The sequence below is a fragment of the Sceloporus occidentalis genome, unplaced genomic scaffold, assembly GCF_023333645.1.
Source record: "Sceloporus occidentalis isolate IW3139 unplaced genomic scaffold, rSceOcc1.0.p SCAF_5, whole genome shotgun sequence".
In the NCBI taxonomy this organism is placed as follows: Eukaryota; Metazoa; Chordata; class Lepidosauria; order Squamata; family Phrynosomatidae; genus Sceloporus; species Sceloporus occidentalis.
In genome coordinates, this window is record NW_028316985.1 from 78,235,396 (window position 1) to 78,259,042 (window position 23,647).

The 23,647-nt window shown below is 38.2% G+C and overlaps 1 protein-coding gene across 5 annotated transcripts in view; it reads right to left on the reverse strand.

Moving 5' to 3' along the window:
* Nucleotides 1-2,639: 2,639 nt before the first annotated feature.
* The window catches only part of LOC149312355 (chemokine-like protein TAFA-5), a 358,468-nt gene continuing 337,460 nt past the window's right edge, over nt 2,640-23,647 (reverse strand). Inside the window, exons 5-6 of one of the 5 annotated variants that reach the window (XM_089524449.1) lie at nt 6,020-6,111; nt 2,640-4,994 (exon numbers count right to left, since the gene is read on the reverse strand). In XM_089524449.1, the coding sequence (XP_089380575.1) occupies nt 6,081-6,111 (31 nt within the window). In that variant the 3' untranslated portion in view covers nt 2,640-4,994; nt 6,020-6,080. Of the gene's footprint in view, nt 4,995-6,019; nt 6,112-23,647 lie in introns of those variants that run through there. The other 4 variants (XM_089524456.1, XM_089524452.1, XM_089524454.1 and 1 more) reach the window with 4 other exon arrangements.

Consider the following 23,647-nt stretch of genomic DNA (forward strand, 5'->3'; position numbering starts at 1 on the left):
ATCTATTCATCATAAGGGATGTGGACATGGTGTGGTTTAATGGTATCTCTGTACTTACGGCCAAAAACCAGAGACAATTCACCACCTCTGGGCTAACTGAACTACATATGATACTACTACCATTAGACAATGCCTGCCCTATTCTGTCTTTTCATTCTGGATCCAATGAAAGATTATGTTTAGATGTGAAGTTTATAAACTGGCCTACCTTTTCATTTGGTTCCTATATAGAACGTTAGGAATACCAGAGAGCTCTGAAAATGCTCACATACTTTCCTCAGATGAGCTGTCAGATGGACAACAAGGAAAAGTCATTGGGATACAATTACTAAAGCAGGGGCAATAATCTTGGCTACATTGGAAGCCAAAATAGATTCAAGATATTACAGTTTGTATTTGCTGGAGATTGAGAGAATGAGCCCAGGCACTCATTACTAATATTACTGCTGAGTAAAGCCAAAATGTGCTAAAAGATCCTGTAAATCTTGGAAGCTAAGCAGGAACAGTCCTGGTTAGTACTTGCATGGTTGAAATATGACTATCAGGAGCTGTAGGCTAGATTTCAGAGAAAGGAACTGGCAAAACCACATCTGGGTATCCCTTGCCTAAGAAAACCCTATGAAATTCATGGGGTTGCCATAAGTTAACAGGCAACTTGAAGGCACATAGACACACAAACAAGCGTAGACTTAAGACTAGAGGTATTGTATTAAAGTCTTAACAATTAAACATTCAACATGATTGTAAACATTTCAACTGGTTTAGAAATTATCCTGTATGGAATTTTCAGGGCATTTTGTTGGGTGTTGCTGAAACACATTGCTACACTTAGACCGATTTGGGTATTATCAAGCACAATTTTTGTATTTCCCCATGTTTCAGTGACATAGTGCTAGGCTGCCTTGCATTTATTTTTATTATAACTATATCATTTCTTTTTCTTAAATAACACAATCATTTCAAGGGCACTAGTGCAGATTAGATGCTAATCTGCTAAGCAAGAAAAGAGGTATGTGCAGCAGTGTTTTGGAGTCTTTTTTTAAACGTATCTGTCTTTGACAGTGCATTTATAAAGGTAAAGTATAAAAGGGATATATTCCTGAAAAGAAAATAGGTGCTTTAATGTATATAGGAAACAAAAACTCTTTTCTTTTAAACACTACAGAGAAACACATTTCAATTTATATAGCCAAGCAAGGACTGGCTGCTCATTCAAAATTGCACATTTTGGAAGGATGATTTGGAAGGAGCTGTGCTTTTGGAACTTGCCTGAGGCTGCTGTCATATAAAACTAGGCTGAAATTCATCTCTAATTAGAGCACATTGGATAGCTTCTTAACTTGGTTATTGTGGATTTTCTTTTCTTTGGAATCCAGAATACAGCAGATATAGAGGGAGAATCACCAATGTTATTTAAATGCAAATCTGAGAATAAAGACAGTATTCTCTTGCACCTTCATACCTTTGGGGAAATAGCCTTACCATCCAAGTGATAAAGTATCATAAGTGCAAGAAATATCTGGCTATACCAAGGTAAAGCTCACTATAGCTCAATGAAAAAATTCAGCAAAACCAAGCTGGTATAATGTATAAAATAAGCCTGTGTTCAATGGGTAAGGTTAACAAAGTATATAGCAAGCCAATCAGAGACGTGTTAGATGAAAACTCTACATGTTCAACTCCCAGATATATATGCATATAATTCTGACCCACCATTTCTTATGAGGATGCAAATTATTCCAATGGTTTTATCTTTTAAATCTAGTGCTAACTTCCTGTGCAGGGCCAGCTTTGCTAACATTTTCTTTTCTAAGAATAAAAGTGAAGTCAGCAATTACTCCATCCTCCCCCCCTCAACAAAAAAGTTGCAACTTTTTAAATAAGTAATGTGTGATATATATAAGTAATATATGCAAGTATGGGAAATGTCCTCCTTGCACTTGTACTTGTCCTCCCCAAAAACTGGTCATTAGGTATTCCTGACCATCCTAAATTGTTCAGGAGAACCCTGTGCCTCTTGTAAGATTTGGAGCGTGTGCACAGATGACATCAAAATGGGGATGAAGGAATGGAAAACACTACCTCTGTAAACTTCCTTAATTGCATACACTTTATGATCCCTGCCATTTTAATAATCACTGACCAAGATCCAAATTTAGTAATACTTAGGGGTAACTCACTGAAAACTATGGAACTTGGAAATGAGTAACTTATAAACTTATACATAAGTGTGCATAATTGTTAATCCCATCAGAACGTATACCACTATTCAGGGAAGGAAAATATGTGACCCTCTACAGATTGTTGGATTATCAGTGATGTTACATGATGGGATGTAAAGCCAAACAACATTTAGAGGGACACAAACTGCCTTTCTGTGAACTAGTTTATCAGTTTGAACTGTAGAAAAACAGACATTAGTGCACATTTTTGTAATATGCTTGAATTTTGGGAGTCGTTAAAAGGAAATGGCTTCAGTCTAAATCTGTGCACAACACTGAAATACTCCTGAGCATAGTCATTGTGTGTGTAATTTTGAGTCATTCACATCCACAGAACCTTTCTCTCCTCATTCCCTCCCTCCTTCCAAGAAGTACTTGCCTTATGTCAAGAACAGTGAACAAGTCTCACTTATAAAAGGATTTTCTTTATTTTTTTCATAATTTAGCTGAACCAACACAAAACTGAATACTGTAAAGCAACAAAAATGTTGAAACATTTTAATTTTTTTTTCAGTATTTACTAAATAAGGCTACTACACTCCCTTCAGTAAAATAAAATAAAACCATAACAAAAGAGAAAAACTCAGTGGAGTGAGGGATCTGGCTTTCCAATTCTTATAATACAGGTGAAGTATCTTCCATCATTTATTGCATGACACCTTAAATCAGACATTGGTCATTTATACTGCAGGCAGTTCATAATACTTTTCAAGTGGCTGGGCTTTAATTGCTACTTGGACACTGATCAAATATCTTATGATGAAATAAGATCATCTACGCAAATGTTTTATTCATAGACACTGTCACCTATAATTCATGGTTTCCTCAACCTGTGCATTAAAATAATCCTGAAAATTGGGATAGGTCTTAAATAAATGAACTTCCTTTTCATACTTCTCATCTATGGTTGCTCAAACAAACCCTATATATTTTTCTTTAGTAGCATAGAACTAGCATAATACTAAAAGTTAACTGGAGTATTTAGGTAGTATACTACAGTGGACATTGGGAAAAAGTTTAATATTGGCAAATATTTTCGGGGGGAAGAAGAAAAGCCCATTTGTTGGTCTCATATCACTATCAGCCAGACTTGTATACAAAAGGGGTCCCACATTAGAGGTTCCTGATCTAACATTTTCCCTTTTCTTGTTTCTTATGCAGAACTCATCTTTAACTTTTCACTACCGTATTATATTGAGCAAGAGGGCTTTCTAATGTATGAGGTCTTAAAACAAAACAAAACATATAGCCACCTACATGTTGATCAAGGAGTAAGCTTACCTTTATACCAAATTCAGAATGAGGGGAAAGGAGAGGAAGAAGAACAGAATTCAATATGGAAAGTAAATAATTAACAGAGTGTATATTGTTTTACCGGTATATAAAATCTACCACCCCTCAGAGAAACAGAAGAAGAAAAAGAACAAAAATAGTTGGAGAAAGAGAGGGAGAGAGAGAGAAAGCCTTCCAACAGTGCAATGGTTGAATGCATTTATGTAATATAAACAACATTATTCTTTGCTTTTTCTACAGAGTCCTCTCTGGTCATGCTTTACATCCAGAATGTCCCAATGGAAGAAAGCAAATTACACCAGTCACTTCAGAGACAACTGAAGTAATAAAAACAACAACTCAACTCTGAACCATTTGTGTCATGACTGTCAGAGTTACCACGTTAATTGTTAAATAGGATTTTCTACAAATATACAACATATAAAAACTGTTAAATATATAACTTTAGGCTTTTCAAAATACATTTAATGATCTCTTTCAAACAAGTGTTACTCTCCCCCCCTTGGGTTTGCTTTCTGGTGCTAAATGGTGGGTCAGATGAGACATAGGCCACAGATGACCAAACATGCTCTTTGCAAATACTGTATTATCCAACTTTTAACGATCAAAAAAATAATGGAACCATAGAAGAGGCATGTCGAACTGGTTAAACTCAAAATGATTTTAGTACAAGAAGTCAATCTAAGCACAGAGGAGTAGAGGTGGTACGTAGACAGTTTGTGTTGTTTTCAGTCAAAGTTCTGTTTTCTTGCTGAAGAATGGTTGTTGTCTCTCCTAGTTCCCTTGTGTTTTGTAGTGTACTTTTCTCCAAGAGCAGTTCCAACTTTTTCTGCAGTGTTCCATAAAGACATTTGCTGGACAGTGATGTTGCAGCACTGGGTGAGCGGATTTCGTGCATGGTGGTCCCCATACTGCTGGACTCAAATAACCTTGTTAACAGTAACATTGTGTCCACTTTAAAATAAATTTTGCTCTTTGGTCTATTGTATATACTGAAACATAAGAAAATAAAAGCAATTCAGGCAGTCTAGGGCATGAGAAGAAATTGTCCTCTGCACCTCAGTGTCCTCCCATAGACAAAACAGTCTTCTCTAAGGCTGATTGGGATGAGTACTCTCTAGTGGAGTTGACTCTTCAGATTAAAACATCACCACAGATCAAGTCCAGTAGTGGCACATAACGCAGATGAGACGTTAACTGTGAATGTGTTTGTTTGTTTTTAATTTTGTATTGCTAATGCCCAAGCATTTCTCTTACATCTTGATTGCTTAGTCCAGTGCTCTTTAGTATGGTAGAACAGACTTTAGCTCAGAATGTAGAATTATGCTGTCTTTGATGAAACACAGAGAAGTAGACAGTTGAACCGATGACATATAATGGATGATGATCCACAGCAGTGAAACTCGACTAGGGAATGTAGCCCACACAGAGCCTAAAAACTCCTACAAGGCTTCTCTGTTGTTGCATTTGTCAGGAGACCTGTAAGCCAATAAGAACAAATGAATCAACATTCAATTTATAACTTTTCAAAGGATAGTTCAGAATAGCTTTAACTATTTACACATCCCACAGCCACCACACACTCCAATGGCACTGAATATATGTGTTTCTGCTTCATGTGTTTCTTTCTTAAATAAAAACTATATACATTGATCAGATAACGTAAAAGGACACTCTATGATGCAGAAATATTTGGACACAGCATAATACATTTCAGATGGTACAGGATTTTTTCCTGCTTTTAAGATGTGAGGTCATATTCTGATTATTCAGCACACTAAATTAATAAATGCTGCCCTCTAGTGATACCATCACTAAACAGGTATTTGTGATCAATATAACTGAATATTGATTTCATGAACTGAAATTAATAATTATTTTCAATTAGCAAGATTAATTTTACAGTAAACAAAAATCAAGCTATAAAAACAATGCTCTACTAAATAATTCTATAACTTGTGGAGTCTGGCAAAAATACCCTCTAGTGACTATAATGACCACAACGATAAGGATGATAATGAAAATGACAATGCTAATAAGTGTAATACACAAAGCAGAAACAAACACACATGGGTATTAGAAAACTCTGTAATGAATAATTTGGGGAGAAAATGGCAATTTTAAAAAAATCTGTAAAAGTTTCCAATTCATGGAATACACTTTAGCAGAAGATGTGTCATGTGAAGTGAATTCCAAATACTAAAGCAATATTTCCTTTGACATTTTTCATGTTTCCCCAATATTTAAAATATTTACTTTTGATAGAATAAAAATTATGAAATACCAAATACAGTACTAGGAAGGAAAATACAAAACAGGATTCATCCACTCATTTCAAGCAGAGCATGGAAATTAGAACTTGATTTTTTTCCCCAAAAGAAATCTGACCCGTTTGCTAGATAAATGAACAATTGCCACCAACAGCTTAACAACGGCTCTTTATATGGATGTTCTCATACAAGGCACAAAGTTTCTTTGACAGAGTTCTGCTTTCAGCCTCTCACCTTTTCCAGGAAAACACACCCCAGAACTCTTGCAAACAGTCTTTTCCTTTCCGACTAGTGGTCAGACTCCAACCCACATGGCCTCAGACAGGCTGAAGGCAAAAAACCGGGTTGATTATTGTGATATTTCCCTGTTTCATGTATGTACATTTAGCAAGAAAACATTATTTGAATCGCCCCTCCCACAGTGCCACCTTCCTCTTCTTTGTCCTATTTTTGACCATCTTTCTATATTTTTAAACTCCTTATGGCATTAAGCCATCATCACAGTTCACTGTACCTGACAATCGAAAGGTTGTTAGGTTTTGAAATCAATAATGTGAGGTATAAAGTTAGGTTACTTGGCTCTCATCTGTAAACTCAGTGTTCACATGGAAAAATTACATGGACATTAACAGGTACATAAAATCTGACATTAATAGTGAAATGCTACTTATATTTCTTCCATTCATTATTCATTATGAGAGCAAAGGCAAGTCTTCATTTAGCATTTAATATATCTAAGATTTGTATATTGGAGCAAAGGATCCAAGAAAAGGCAGATAAGAATCTCCCCCCCCCCCCCCCCCCGGTTTGATCTGCGCTTCTACAGTGAAAAATAATACGTATAAAATAACAACACTGAGGAAGAATGGTCCACATCCATATTTCACATTGACTGGACTCAATTGGTTCAACCATTACCTTGATTTTAAAATAGAATACAATACTCACATGGACACATAATTGTTAGATACCTTATGGTACCAAGACAATTGCCCAATAGATAGTATATCTCTTTGTCATTTGATTGTCAGTACCAAGATTGTACCATGGAAGTGAACCTCATTCATATAGTACTTTCTCTAAAAATAGATTTAACAAGTAAAAACCTCAATTTTGCATAATTCAAGCAAGAAATATTTCATCCAACATTTCAAAACGAAACAAAACAAAAAAAATTACTCAATTATCCTTATCCTTTCTACAATTTTTAAATGTACAGGACAGGATCTGACCTTTATCCAGAAAGTACTTAGCAAGTTTGGTCAGATGTTGTCAGCATAAGGTTTTGCTGCATTTTGAATATTGAGTAAGAATTATATTCATTATTTATAGGAACATTTTAAGCTACCATTCTATCCTAAAAAGGATTCCCAGTGTAACTGAAAACTGATTTTATAAATTACTAAAAATCAAGTTTAAATGTTTTACCCAGAATTAGAGGCAGACATTTAAAATACAAGCTATCCAAAAGATGTCAAACACGAATATCTAATGAAAAACCACTGAGAGTCAAGCTGAAGAGAAAGAGGTAATAGATTGGGCTACTTTTAGTTCTGTCAATGGGAATCTGATAAAATGGGTGCTGTCACAGAAAAAGTCCTGTCTTGCATTCTCACTCACAAACATAAAAAGAAGGGCCTCATGGGATCATTGTAACATACTGTCAGGTTTATATGGGAAACAGCAGTCTTCCAGGAACCTTGGGTTCAAGTCATTTAGAGTTTTACAGATTAAGAATGAGCGCCTTGGACTAGATTTGTACAATGGGATATGGTCTCAATATACCAAATATACTTAAAGGTATATTTGCCACAGGATCTTCCACCAATTGTGTTTTCACTCTTTAGGCACAGCCATATGATGAAAAGGCTGAAACGATCTAATCTTGATGGATTCAATCATATGACAATGTTTTCTGTTCTTCAGAAAGGAGCACAGCTGGTGTCCCAATCAAAGCTCAAGAAAGACATCCCTGGCCAAAACAGCCATCTGGTGGGCATTCAGGAGCAGTGATATCTATGATTGTAACCTATCTATCAAGCTATCTATGACTGTAATCCTTCAGAGAATGAATAACTGTGTCTGCAGCAGGGTTTACCTTCAACAGAAGATAATTTATTCTACTAATTATTGATATCTAAATCTGGTGTGCACTGTTTTAGTTCCTAATCCATATCAAAATCTTTACTGCTTTTAATGAATCCAAAAGGTTCTTTCCTTCCTTTTACAATTACAGTTCAAGGCAAGAACTATATCCAGTTTTATATCATCTTAGTTTTCAACAATTGCATTATTGTAATACTTCAATCGTTTCAGATGAGTCATTGCCACCATTGTCCCAAAACCCAATTATGATTATATAAAAATGATAATCCATTCTGTTAATATGTGAGGATTGCTAAATGTTTCTGCAGCATTAAAGACCACAGATGAAAGATGCAATATGATTATGATCAAATCATGCATAAATTAAGAAGATTTTTGGATTAATGCACATTTCATATACCGAACCATGGAAACCAAGTGCAGAAGGCAATGCAACAGAGGGTCACTGCCCCCAAAGCCATTTTTGTGGTGTGAAGTGCCATTTAAAAAAAACAACAAAAAAACATCCATTTCCCCCATGACCCCTGCATTCACAACCTTTCATGACTTGAAAATATTTTTTTCCTCAAAACCAAATGCTTTGATTTTGTCATTTTATATAAGGGACATCATTTTAATACAACACTGTATGTAATAGGAATTAAGCATCAATGGGTTTTGGTATTGATGAGGAATCCTGGAATGAAACCTTGGGCCCACTGTTATTACACCTTGTAAAAAAAAACCCTCAACCTTCTCCTGGGCATAAAACGTTATGAAAATGCATCCCACACCCCCTAAAGGTGGTATGGGGCATTGTGGGAAATAAGGATTTATTTATTTGTTTTGTAGTGGAGTGTGGAGCCCTCCAAGGTCTCATGCAGCCCCTTGTCCTTTTATAGTTGCTCAGTCCCGATATACGGAAGAAAGTGAACACTAGTCTCTTGCAAACTGTGGCTTGTTACAGACTGCCAAAATAAAGCTGCTTTGGATCTCTTTGGAGGTATGCTATTCAAATGATGCCTGGGTCCTAAGAGTCTGGAGGTCGCGCCAAAGCCACACGCCATTCCTAAGCACTGGAGTGCAGCTTTGGTGCAGCTTCCAGATTCTTAAGATGCATGCATCATTTAAACAGCATACCTCCAAAGAGACCCGAAGCAGCTTTATTTTGGCAGTCTGTAACAGGCCTGTGTCTTATTTATGAATACAATGGGCAAATACTAGGATAGTTGGGCACCATTCCATATTGGAAACTTTTTGTGTGCCAATCGTGCATATCATACACATTCCAATGATACTTCTCATTTTAAAGCAATTAACTAGAGGCTAGTTCATTAAATTCCACTTGTCTTCTTTCTTTCTTTGTGTTCAGTTTTATAGTATCATAAAAAGATCATATTCAGTGCCTGGTTGACTCATATTCATATTAATGCAGTACACAATAGGTTTTTCAGAGGAACTGTTGTTGGATCAAGGCAGTTCTATATATATACGTATTGCTGAAAAATACTAAACTAGTTAACACTGAATTTCCAGTAAATTTCATATGGACTCATAACTGCAAGACTTTCAAGAATTATTCAGGCATTTGTAATAAGGATCTAAAAAGCAGTGGAGTGGGTGAAGGAATCTAGCAGCACCTTTAAGATTAATTTATTTCAGCATGAGCATTCATAGATTTCAGGCAATATCTCCCAATGCACTGATGGAGAGATAAACAGCATAAATATTTGAGCATTTACATAGTGGTGGGTGGGGTGTGATCAGAGAATAAAAGGATAGAAAATGATGCAAATTGTGGCTCTGGACACAAAAAACCTTCAAAGGGCTTTATGAGATGATATAAGCAAGTAAAACATTTGGATTATTAATCTTCAAATGTCAATGCATTTCAAAAATCAGCTCTCTTGAAGTCAGAAACTTGGTGATTTCTTTGTTACATGTGTAAAAGTTCTTCTGTTAATATCTGTAGGTAATGGCTGCCCCATAATCTATGTTATACCTCTGCCAATGGATTGGAATTTGTGGATAGATCTACATCTAATAACTATATGGACTGGAAGCCTTTTAATTAAAATGGAGTTCTTTCACAGAATACTATGAAATTTTAAGTTTGTGTTGGGGTTGTAAAAGTAAAACCTTATTTGTATGTGGATACAAACTGGGTGAGAACCCATAAACTCAAAATCAAGCAAGTTAAAGTTGGAGGAGTGCTCAACCTGTTCTGGGGAAAGTTCAGTTCCTAAAATAATCAGGACTGTAGTTCAGAGATGCTTGTTGCTCCACTTTTGTCACTAGAGGTGAAAGAGCATCACTGGCCTCAAGCAGATGGGACGAAAGGAGGGGTTGGAGGCCACTCCTGCCTGATCGATGTGGGACTGCGGTAAGTGCACCTGGCCTGTCCCAATCCGGGCCACCACTGCAGTCCTTAACCATCTGCTCGAAAGGAGCAATTGTTCCTGCTCCTTTTTGGCCTGGCTCTTCTGGGTTGGGGTGGGCTCAGTGCAGCTTTTGGCAGTGTTTGGGGCATGCGTTGTGTCAAAGCTATGCCCCCAAAGCGGTCCAACAGCAGCCCTTTTGGCCTGTCTGTTTTGGGCCACAGTGTCTTTTACCAACTGCATCTGATAAGTCAACAATAAACCAATATAGATGGAAACAGCCTAGTTTCAGTAATCTTAGCTATGCTTCTAGATTACAATAAGAACCTCTACGTAGGGTTGTCCTTAAACTAAGGACTTTATCACACAAGCTTCCATGAGGCTGGGTGGTGGAGCTGGAGGCCTTGAAGGCCTCTGGGCTGGCGCTGCTGCTCTGGCTCCTCGCCGCCACCATCATTGGGGACAATGTGACTTGAGCATACACGGATTTTGGTATGTGCAGGGGGGGGGGTCCAGAATGGATCCCCCGCATATACCAAGGACCTACTGTACATTAGACTATCTCTGGAACATACACAGTATGCTAAGTTAAATCAATTTCCAAATAAAGATTTTCAAGACAACAGGTTGACAAAACAAACTTCATTTGATGATGTCTGCAAGTATAATATTTCCTAACCTCTTATTTTGTACCTATCAAGAACAATTTATTGAGCCATAGGCTGAAATTATGATGCTACCAAAGTCATGCTATACTGACAGTATAGAAATCATTTAAAATACTGAATTATTTTTTTAAAGGCTTTTCATCATTGGCAGTAGAGGTTTTGATGATGACATTAATTATATGTGATAACAGAAAGTGAAATGGAAAGTGAAAAGGTTTGATTCAGGAAAAAAAGTTTCTACAGAGAATACCACAGACATTTTGGCAGCGATCAGGAACATGCTATTCAACTGCAACACCTATCGCTGGCTCTTCTACTTATGCTTCATATTATTGCAATCCAGCAGCATCCAGAAAGCCAGATGTGCTCCATATCTGCAATTGAGAATAAAACTTCTAAAGGGTATGTGTACAGTGGTGTGTGATCACCATGCAACTGATCTGCAGTTGGATTTTCATGAGAACATTATCCCAAGGAAAACCTGGAACATGAAGTTGAAGGCTTTCATGGCCGGCATCCATAGTTTTTTTTGTCATTTTTTCGGGCTATGTGGCCATGTTCTAGAAGAGTTTATTCTTAATGTTTCGCCTGCATCTGTGGCTGGCATCTTCAGAGAATGCTGGCATGGAAGGAAGTTGGGTGTGTGTATACACACACACACACACACACACACACACACACACACTGTATGACCCCGGGTAGGTATGAGTGATTTCCATGTTAAATGCAGTGTTCAAACACGAATCAAGGACCATGAGAGATACTGCAGAATGGGTCAGCCAGAAAAATCCGCAGTAGCAGAATACGTTATAAACCATGCTGGGTATAAAATGCTGTTTGAAAACACTGAAATTCTAGACTATACCAACAGTTATCAGATCAGAATGCACACAGAAGCCATTGAAATCCACAAACAACTTCAACAGGAAAGAAGAAACCCTTAAAGTGAACAAAATTTGGCTACCAATCTTGAAAAATAGCAAAATTGGGACTCAGCAAAAGCAAATGAAAACCCACACAGGTCAGAGGGATTTCCCAAGCAGACAATGATCACTAATTAAGCAGACACTAAACCACTCCTCCCTACCCAGGGTGACACAGTATATATGAATGTGTGTGTGTGTGTATAGATACACACACACACAACTCCCTTCCATGCTAGCATTCTCTGAAGATGCCAGCCACAGATGCAGGTGAAACATCAAGAACAAACTCTGCTAGAACATGGCCACATAGCCCAAAAAACCCACAAAAAACTAAAACCTAGAACATCTAACCTAACAGCATTTCACAACATCTACACTATGAATCTAAATGCATTCCATGGAAGGAAGACAGGGTCTGTATTTGTGTCAAGTGTCTATTCTTTATTCATATGCTTTATTCACTTATTAGATTCATTCTGTAAATGGTAAAACATTATCAATTCATGTGTGTATGTGGAAAAACCTTGTTAACAGCAAAGAACAAAATTGTCTGCAGAAGCCTTCTTAATTTGTTTTAAATCTGGACACCCTGTTCTTTTCTTAAATATTAAAATCTTCAAAATTCAGTTATGTGATGTACTGAATATTGCTTCTAAGATGACATTACCCTAAAGAAGTGACTTTACATTGGGCAAAATTCCACTCATAGTGATAATTCCAACATATATTTACTAAACAAGCACAGAGTTTTAAAAACATGAGTTTGTTTTCAAAACCAAAAACACATAAATTGGAGATTTTGGGCCACAAGGGATATTATAGCTGTTCCTCTAACCTACTAGAAACATTTTTATTAAAAATCAAAGTATTTAATTGAAGCAATTTCCACAGGCTTGCTAGAACATGCGTAGGTGGCTTTAAAGTGTCTCTTTTACTAGATATCCTATATTATACAAAATGAGTCATGTCACAAGGTATTTGTACATAGGGAACTCACATCAAAGGTGGGTAATATTCTCCTTTACTATTATTCATATTTCAAAGCTGTTCAGTATATTCAGTAGAATTGCAGTCTCAGTGCAAATTTTAATAAAAGAATTGCACAGCATCAGAGAATGACCGAGAAGAAGTCAAGGACTTCCTTTCACTCATTAGCATCTAGATCTCTCTTTCTCCCACCTGCTTACCTGCCCAAGCACCCCCCCCCCAGGAGTGGCGGTGTCTATAATTCCTCTCTTCCTTTTTGTTTACATAGTGACAGTGGTGTGGGAATGTGGGGAAAATATCTGTGAAGCTGATGGGTGTGGAATTTGGAGGGGGATGGAATACAGCAGTGGTGAAACAGATTGGACTCTGTCAAGTTACTGAGACATAAGGCATTTGAATGTAATGTATAACAAGGCTTGGAATAAAACTGCCATTTGTCATGTTTTGGAATGGGGAGAGGTAGTTTGGCCTGCTAAACTCAAATATGAATGAAATTGAAGGAGTTTCATGACACTTTTACGATTTAGTCCTATTTAAATTGTATCAAATACCCAGTGAAGTGTAGTGGTTTGAGTGTTGGACTACGATGTTTATCGCACAGGCCCCTGGAACGAGTCTGCTGCGTTACAAAAGGGAGAGTGATGGGAACGGGAGGCGGCATAGAACACATCTTACCGCACAGGAGTATGCCACTGTCACCGCCAGAAGATCCCATCGCATTCTGGATTAGTCCCAGAGGGGGTGATTTTTAGGAACGCTTCTAAACCATTCCTGAAAATCACCCCCTCTGGGACGCATCCGGAACATGATGGGAACTTCCGGCGGCGGCGTTCTCCTGTGTGGTAAGATGCATTCTATGCCACCTCCCGTTCCCATCACACCCCCTTTTGTAACGCGACAGGCCCATTCCAGGGCCTGTGCAATAAGCTAGTATGACTCTGGAGATCAGGGAGATTCGATTCCTGGCTTGGCTATGGAAACCTACTCAGTGACCATGGGTGAGTCAAATACTTTCAGCCCCAGAAAACACCATGATAGGTTCACCTTAGCATTGCTATAAGTCAGAAGTGACTTAGAGGTGAACAACAACAACAGCAGCAACAACAAAGATTATATTAACATCCTGACATTTATTTATTCATAAACATTTATTTATGGTGTATGTCACCATCAGTAACCACCTGGTGTCGTACAGAGGATCATCAACAAAATACAGAGAATGAAAATTCTGTTGCTCAATGTAACAAAAACGAAATAGAGTTCTATTCGGCTATTAACATCTGGGCATCTGTTTTAAAGACTGCCCAAACACCTCAATTTAAAAGGTTATTTGATAAACCTTGTTTTTATTGATGCATTCTAAATATATAATTTTGAACCTGTAGAGCATAATAAGTAGTGTGAAACTGGCTGGCCCTGAATCCAATATCTACCCCCTAGTAATATTATCAAATGTGAATAGAGGGGGGATTCTTTACACCCAGTTGTAAAGAAAACATGTGAAATACTTTCACAGTTCATCATATCATATTTCTCTTAATCTATAGTTTCATCAGAAGATAGATGCTCTACAACTGTGGAACTGCTTGTTCTAATGTCAGATATCTCAAAGATTTTAGTGAGTCATAAAACAGCTATGCAGATGAAATATAAGGAATTGGAAAAGCAAGAGAACCTGAGATGAAGAAAAAAAAAAAACAGGATACCACAGTGGCAATATCATTAGTCAAATGTAGTGAGAAGCACTATCTGTTATTTATTGTTGTGCTTTTTGTGAATTTATAATCAAATGGAAGTGATCAACAGGAACATATTAACTTTAGATTTGTCCTCAACTCCAGAATTTAGCTTGATTAAAGAGGAGTTTTGTTTCTTATGCAAGGCTCCATAACATTGTTTAGATGTGGTGAGTACATCTATTAGAGACCTAGCTCTTCTGTGGCGCGTTACAGACTGCCCATTTGGGGCGGCCTGTAACCGGCCCTTTCCCCGCCGGATCGGGGCCTCAGCTGCCACAACGGCATCCTCCAAGGCCCCGATCCGCCACTTTCCAGGCCACGGGGAAGCTGCAAAAGGCCGCTTCCCCGCGGCCTGGAAAGAGGTGTCCTTGGGACACTCGGCGGCGGTGGGGAGAAGGAGAAAGGGGCCGCTTGGCCCCTTTCTCCTCTGTGTCGCTGGCGCAGCCATGTAAAGGCTGCGCCCAGCGACGCAAAGCTGGAAGGAACTCCAAAACGGAGCTTCTTCCGGGACCGCAGAAAGGGCGCCCTAGGAGCCCTTGTGTGGCCCCACTACGTCACAACCGCACTGCTCAGTTTAGAGGCAGCGCGATTGTGACGTAGTCATGGCGGCGCCCGTGTGCATAGGGCGCCGCCATTTTGTACGGACTCAGTCCATACTAGGGTTAGGGGCATCAAGAAGTGATGCCCCTTCCTAACCCTAGTACAGACCCAGGCCATATTTTTATGCCCGTTTGTAACGGGCCTTTGAAACGTGAAGTAGGATTGCGGTTTCATGCTTGGCCCCAAAGGACTACCAAAGAGACATCTCATCCCAAGATGCAGAGCTTAGAATGAACTAATCAAGTAACATGGAAAGTTATTTCCTAGTTTTTTCTAGTGATTTTGCCCAAATTGCTAGATTGCCTAAGTATTGTTGAAGTTAAATACTGTATATACTGCAGTTAATTAGTTCATTATAATTCATTAGAATTTGTTAGGGTGGGTGCCTCTCCCTGATAAGATTCAATAGAAAAGGAAGGCCTGATGCCTCAAGAAAAGAAACATCAGGACTGAATGAAATTTATCATATGTACTTGTAAAGCAGGCAAGGAAAAGAACCCTATGGAGCCCAAGTCTGAGCAACAGAAAGGAGAAGGAGCAGGAGAAGATACAACAACAAGAGTGGGCAGGAAGAGTAAGTAAATAAATAAATAAATAAATAAATAAATAAATAAATAAATAAGGTCTAAGAATAGATTGTGGTTGGGATGGGAAGTGGCAACTGTCTCTTTCCTGGCCATGTATGGAAGGAAAGTGTTTAGAATCTTTCTGGGTGATCAGGCATATATTGTGATTCTCTTCAGTAACTTCTAATATCTAACATTAAAGTCCAGACTTGTTTCTGTTGTATATTATTGTATAATATTATGCAATCTTTTGTAATATTATTTGGAGTGGATGGCAATGAAACTCTTTATAATCTTAATTTTGTTCACACAGTACTATACATTTGGATAATTAAGTCAAATACTGTATTTTCTTCACCCATTCTATTTCCTTCTCCCCGTCGTCTCCCTCTCCATCCCTCCAATCCTTCCTACTCATCCTCTTTAATATATGGAAATAAGGTTAAGATGGATACTGGAATAGTGGACATTTCAGATGCCTGGTCTTTTAGACCTTAGAAGTATAGATTTAGGGCTGAAATAGACAGCCCTGAAGGGGTGGGCTTGACAGTAGAAGCAGCAAAATGCCCCTCCTTTTTCAGCTGACAAAAAGTCTGCTTTTCAGCCACTCTCACAGCTTTGCAGGACTCTTGTGGTATTTGGTGTATAAATGCCATGCCCCTGGAGCGCCGCAAAGCTTCCCGCCATGTGGTTGGGCAGGCGGAGTGACACTGGCTTGGGGGAAGCATCAGGGCAAGGGATGGCAACCCTGCATGCTGATGCTGTCCTCAAGCTGGCACAAAGGGACAGTCTCTTTCACTTCTATGTCTAGAATGCCTGGTTGCTGCATGCAGAATATGTATTTTACTACATCTGATCTTTACAAATAATAGTTCTTGATTTGGAGCAGGAAGGCAGAAGAATGCAGTAATACAGTTGTGCAGAAAAACATGTTCTGTATATGCTCAGACATTCATTTCTGATTAAGAATTCTTCACCATCGATTCACTGACTATTCTTATAATTATTTTCTTGTTGCTGCACTTGCGATGTGTCACTATCTCCTAACTGAAATACATTATTTCTTATTAACTTTGAACAAACAAGGTAATTAAAAAGAAAGTGTCCATGGAGGTGGAAAGGAAGGAGAATAGGTTAAGGGAAGTGACAAAATGAATAGGTTGTGAGATGAGATCCTTTGCTTTTTGGACAGCCTTTCTCAATTTGACAGGTACTATATGTATTGGACTCCCACTATTTCTGGGCCACAATCATATTATGAACCTTGTAGTCTATGTGAGGAAAGATTATGTTGAAGGAAGGCAACCTTAAAAGGAGATAATAACAAAATGTGCCTCTAGAGTCAACAATGAAAACTTCCATACTAGTGTCTTGGAATGTACTATCTAATGTTCTCAATCACAATTTTTAAAAAAGCCAAATCAACAAATCAAATATTTTCAATGGTAATGAATAAATTTAGCAATTTCTAATGTTTAACATAGTCAAAATAATTTTCAAATCTTATGTTCCAAGTTCTGTCAGATCTAGCACAACAGAGACAAATACAGCATTTGATTCTCTAGCTTGGAGCTGAGAGGACGTCTTTTCCTTGCAGCCTAGACCTGCATGGAAGCACTCGAAATACTTCTAAAAGCCAACATGGCAGAGACAAGCCCAGTATAAGGTGAAAAGAGTGAAGCCTCATCCAGCCACTTGCAACCGGCTTCAGAGATGACTATGACATCAGAGGAACATCCCTTGTTCTTGGGACAAACAGATGCTGACATGAATTTTGAGTTATTTTGGCTGGGCACCAAAGGCAGCCCAAGCTTTAGGTTTCTTTTTCACAGTACTGCTCATGAACTATATTTTTACTGAATAATAGCCTTATTCAACCAAATTAAAAAAATAGACACTATTTAAATTATATAAGTTTCTAAGAAACTACAAGCTATTTAGTCAAGTCTGTTTTCAAGCTAAGAGCAAAGGGCAACTTCATAGGGAATTATACAAGCAGTGAATTAAATTAAATCAAATGTCTTGGATATGAAGAAAAAATTGTAGTCCTTATGGCATGAGCATTCACATGGCAATGTGGGCTTGTTTTCCAAATAAATTCAGAAATTTCCTTCATTTCTTTGCACAGTGCTAAATGCACACTTGCTATTCTCATATGGTGAGAGAACTACACCTTCTGTCTTACCATGTCAATGAGATATTGTTTTTTTCTGAAAAACATTTCAATCTCTGCACATTCAAGACAGCTAAAAATCAACCAAAACAACAAAAATGTGAAATTTATAACAACTATGAAAAACAGAGAAATGAAAATATATATAATCATAAATAGAATGTCATGCATACAATATAAAAATGGCATGCAACACAGCCAAATAAAATAGTGAAATATCTGTACTGAACAGTCATTGAGGTTTGATGATATACAACCATAAGGGCAAAAACAAAGGATATTAAGATTGTGATTTCCAGCAAAGGAGAAAAAGGAAAACTCCATGCTGTGGATCATTAAGGAAATGAAAATAAAATTTCAAATATCATCATGCCTCTATATAAGTCTACAGTATGACCAGCCTAGGAATTCTTTCCATATCCAGTGTATTAAGTAAGAATACCGAAAGCTAGATAAGGTGCAAAAATTGCAACCTGATGATCAAAGGGAAGAAGGAATTCCCCAATGAACAAAGGTTAGAGCATTTGGAGCTTTTCAGCTTAGAAAAGGAAAAAGGTAAACCAGAAGGAAAATGAAAGGTGCATGACACAGAGAAAGTAGAGAGAACCCCTTCCCTTCTCTTGTAATACATGAACTAAATGTCATCCAACAGAGGCTGAATGTGGGGAAATTCAAGATTGGGAAAAAAATGGCAGTTAACAAAGCTTCTGATAAAGAAGCTCCATTTTACCAAATGTTTTAAGCCCCCAGACCCACTTTTTCTCCTTGTCTTCTGTCAAGCTAGAGTGTTTGTTTTTGTTTTTTCAGCAGCACTGCAACTGGGAGAAGGAAAAGGGAAGGCTGGAGAAACACAAACTTTTTGTGTCAGTTTTCAGTAGTTTTAGGGTTGGCCCAGGACTCCAAGTGACCAGATGGAATCCACCACTAAGCCATCACTACTGGGTGATGTTCATCAAGTCACATTCTCTCAGTCTAAGAGGAAGGCAATGGTAAACCCTATCTGATTAAATCTTGGAAGCAAATTCAATATTGGGTTCCCATAAGCTGGAGTCATCTTGAAGGCATGTAAGAATAACAATTCAGAACAATACATAAAATCAAGATACTGTACAAAACATTTATATTATACATGACAAAAAGATGTTAAGCCTCAATTAATTTGGGAAGGTTTACCAAAACAGATAAACTTTAACATGTGCCTAAATATACAAATTCTCAGAGCATGTTCAGTATTACATTCTCTTCTATTAGAATGTAATGGGTACAGTATTTGTTCCATCCATGAATCTCTATAATCAGAAATTGAACATGACTGCCAGAAAGAAAAGTGTCATGGTTGTCATCATAAACTTTCAATCAGAAATCATAATGTCCGGAAAGATGATAGCCTGCAGTACATGATAATAGTATCTGTTGCTGGTTTTCTGAAATGATTTTATGCACTATGGGAAGAAGATAATCTTTCTGAAATATTTTACTGACTAAATAGGACTGATGGACTATGAAGAATGCAAATGGAAGTAATTTGTATAATTAAAATAGAAACAGTATGTACAAGACATTCACCTTCAAAAGAAGCAAACAGTACTGAACAAGCTGAGAGGTAACATAGCTCTTGGGAAGGGAGCCTTAATCTGCTTTCAAATTACACATCTTTTCACTGACCTCTTGGGTTGCTTCTTTATTATGGCCAACCCAGAATGTTTTGCTTATTTCTTCCTACATAAGATTATTTATTCCCCATCCCCCACCTACTAGATAGGATTATAAGAGTCTTTGGACTTTTTAACATGATTTCTCTGATGGTGAAGATTTAATTTGTGGGGGGAAAGCATTTTAAGAAAAAGTGTGCTCCCCCTTTTTTGCATAAAATTGTGTTTTTTGCAAATATAATTTCTATACAAATGAAATATTTGCCCCCACCATCACAGGCATATTGCTGTACAAGAAAGTACACAAAAGTATCTCAGGCTGAGAACCTACACTGCCCAATGTAATGCAAGAGTTCTGCAGGTGGAACTCTCCTATGACTCCCCACTCACTTCTGCTGTGAAAGCTCTCTCTCACAGACCCAAACAGGCATTCCTTGGCTGGTGGAGAGAGGGTGGGATTGTAGTAGCATCTGGTTATTCTGGATAAAGACTGGGGTCATCTTTTATAGGAATCTTTTGGGTCTTGGCAGATAATGTAATTGAACTGTGTCTGGCCATGGGGGCCTAACTAGATGTTTCTCTGATTCACCCATGCTTTCCACAAACCATAGGGGCTATCACACTAAACCATGAATTTTTGAGGGACTTTGGTCACTGTGCAGGTGTGGAGGGTGAACACCAGTCTTCACAATAACTATGTATGTCAAGTATGTGTGTGTGTGTGTGTGTGTGTGTGTGTGTGCATGCATTGTGTATATCAGGCATGAAGTGCCTGCATATGCCAGAAACATGATGTAGGTCTTAATGTGTCAAGAACATCAATACTTTTTTTCACTGTGGAAGAAAAAAAAATCTGCAAATATTCTTCATACCCCTAATTTGGACAGTTCTGGGTATCCTTTTAATATGCAAGATCTCATATTCTGGGTGTTGTCAGTATATTTGTTTTAATGGTTCTAAAAATGTATGTATATGTGTCTATATCTGCTTCTTTAAGATGACATTAAAACCATGGTTCATATGTAATTTTATTACATTAAAAATATACATTAAAAATGAAATCACTCCATACGAGCTCTCCAGAGGGAAGCATGCAGTTAAATAGTGTCAATGTTGATCAACAATGTTTCTCAAATTGTACAACAGCCTCTAGCATGCCCACCAAAAACTAAATTGCCAGATAACCTTTTGGGAAAACAAAATATTTTTATTCATGAAAGTTGTACACATTTTTCTCCATAACTGAAGCAGCTTTGATAATATATTTTGATCCATTTTTAATCCAACTTGGTAGTTTTAGATTTAAATGTCTGTCTTAATGAATATACTTTAAAGTGCCTTCTGTGGAGCAAAGGAACTTCACATGAAGATCACAGAAAACCTAAACTATTTTAAAATTATAGCATAAGGAACCAATAGAGGTTTGCTGTAAGCAATCAGAACTGTAATCTAGAACATCTTGATCCTGTCCACCCAGGCTAAATGCTAGGCCCTCCTGTGCAAAGAAAGCAATAAAGTCTTTCTCTTTGGAACAGAACATTGTAGATAACTATGCTTTTTCCTTTTGAGGCCCAGGGATAACCTAAATATCATAAATATCAACTTGTACTGTAATAGGTATCATGGCCATATATTAGCCGCCCACTGTGACCCCAATTTTGGAGAAACAGTGAGATACAATAATACTGTAGGTCCTCCATATCCGCAGATTTTCTTTACCCATAGATTCGAACATCAATAATTTGAAAGTATTCCAAAAATAGACCTGAACATCTATGGAATTTTGTTTCCATGGAGGTGGGGCTCTTGACACCAAACCCTAGGGGACCCTACGGGTTCAGTGTGGTTATATTAACAACAACAACAACCAGACTGGCAAAACATCTGAACAAAATTACCGTAAGTAGGATCACAACAGCAGTAGTAAAAAAAGTGACACTACTTGGAACATGCCATGTTATATGATGACACTTCACTGGCACCTCAATTTTTGGAGAGAATCCAAATCATTGATAGCACAAAACCTCATTCTGAAACTCAAACAATAACAACGACAACAAAAACAACATAGCAGTAGTGATGGTGTTCAGAGGTAATTGATGGATTTTATGCTAGGGGTGTGGTTAATCCAAGGTCCAGCAGTTAAATTCTCCTTTAAATTCAAGAATAAAACTAGAGGATGTATATGGCACACTTGACATGGGACCCATTCGTTGTCACTGGGTGTGAGTCAGCTTTCAGTAACAAAAAATGTTATATAATTGAGATGTTCACTTAGCAATAGCATAAGAATAACTGTCAGAACCATCTCTTTTCATGGGAAGTATTCTTCTTCTGAGTATTAGAGCTAGTCAAACAAATCTGTGTCATCAAGCTTTTTTTATAGTATTTAGGAACGGTCAGATTTATCTAGTTGCTTCCTTTCATGAGAAAGAGGAAAGTGCAGTTTAAAACAGCTTGGATGTGGCTGAGTAGCTATCAAAACCTGCAGCTGGATTGACAAATTATCTAAAGCTTTCAAGAAATTCACTTCACCTATAGCCACATGTTTGTTTTTTGTTCTGTTTCTTTAGTATTAATACGGTAATAAAAAAGCAACTCAACCCTGCAGTGGTGTCATTTTCAGTATATATCTTTGTTAACAGAAGCAGAATGTTAAAAGCATTTCACCAGACAGTAACTTCTGAAGTTAGAAATGTAGACATATTCTATGGAAGCAGAAATAAATATTTATATGAATAGTCCTTTTAGTTGCATACTGACTGATTTGTGGGAGGGTGATAAATCTTAAAGGACTCTCCTGAATTCCCTGGAAAGCTCAGGAGCTGCCTTACACTGAATCAGATACTGGCTTCTCTAGCTTAGTAGTGCAACAAAACTACAGCAGTTAACACTCAGCTTGGAACATGACTGCCCCCACACACAATAATTGATTTTTCAGTACTCATATTTTTTCTTGAATGAAACTCTTGACTACTAGCTTTAGAATTCCCAATAGGAACATGACAATGGCTTCATTTCACTGTTTCAAATGGCTGCTTATTTATCACTTCTCTTCTCTTGGGAGGAGTGATTGGTATACTGAAGAAGAAAGTCTGAAGCCTAATCCACAATACAGAATGCTAAAAATGTGTTTTTCTAGAGTCTGTGGATATGTTGAATTAACACACAAAGAGGAAAAGACACTAGCTCTACTCTCATCATTTATCTAGTTCCATCACTCCTTTCATGTAGAGAGCAAGCGTGTGAATAGGACAGCTTCACTTACGTGTAGACATCCTCCATATGACTGGGAATGCGTACAAATAAATATGGTCTCAAACAAGATATAAGACCCTCCTCAAATCTGAAGTATGTGTTTTAAGTCAGTAGGTCCATACGTTGAGCCAAGGAATACATGGCCCGTTACAAACGGGCCAGAAGGTACGCGCGGAGTGCGTACTAGGGTTAGAAATGGGCGGTGCTTCCACACCCCCTAACCCTAGTGCGTGCTCTGCGCGCACAAAATGGCAGCAGCCGTTCCATATGAGGACATCATGACCTCTATACGGGGCGGTGCGGATGTGACGTCCTCGCTCCACGCCAGGGCTCTTAGTGTGCCCTTAGAGCGGAGCAGGAAGGAGCTCCGTTTCGGGGCTCCTTCCTGGTTTGGTCCGTTGGGCGCAGCCTTCACACGGCTACGCCCAGCGGACCAAAGGAGAAAGGGGCCAAGTGGCCCCTTTCTCCTCCTCCTCTCCGCCGCAGGGTGTCCTTGGGGCTTGAAGCCCCAAGGACACCCCTTTCCAGGCTGCGGGGAAGGGGCCTTTTGCCGCTTCCCTGCAGCCTGAAAAGCAGCGGATCGGGGCCTCAGCGGCTGCCGCTCTGGACACTGAGGCCCCGATATCCTGGGGAAAGGGGCGGGTGCAGCCCGCCCCAAATGGGCGGTCTGTAACCCGCCTATGTTTCCAGTAACAATTCTAGGTCAAAGGAGTATCCTATCCCCAAAAGACACCATTGGCTAGGAGGTGGCTATTTATTTTTAAGAACATGATTCATTTACACATATTGATTTAAGTTACTATTTAGCTACCACCCCTGCCTACAGCATA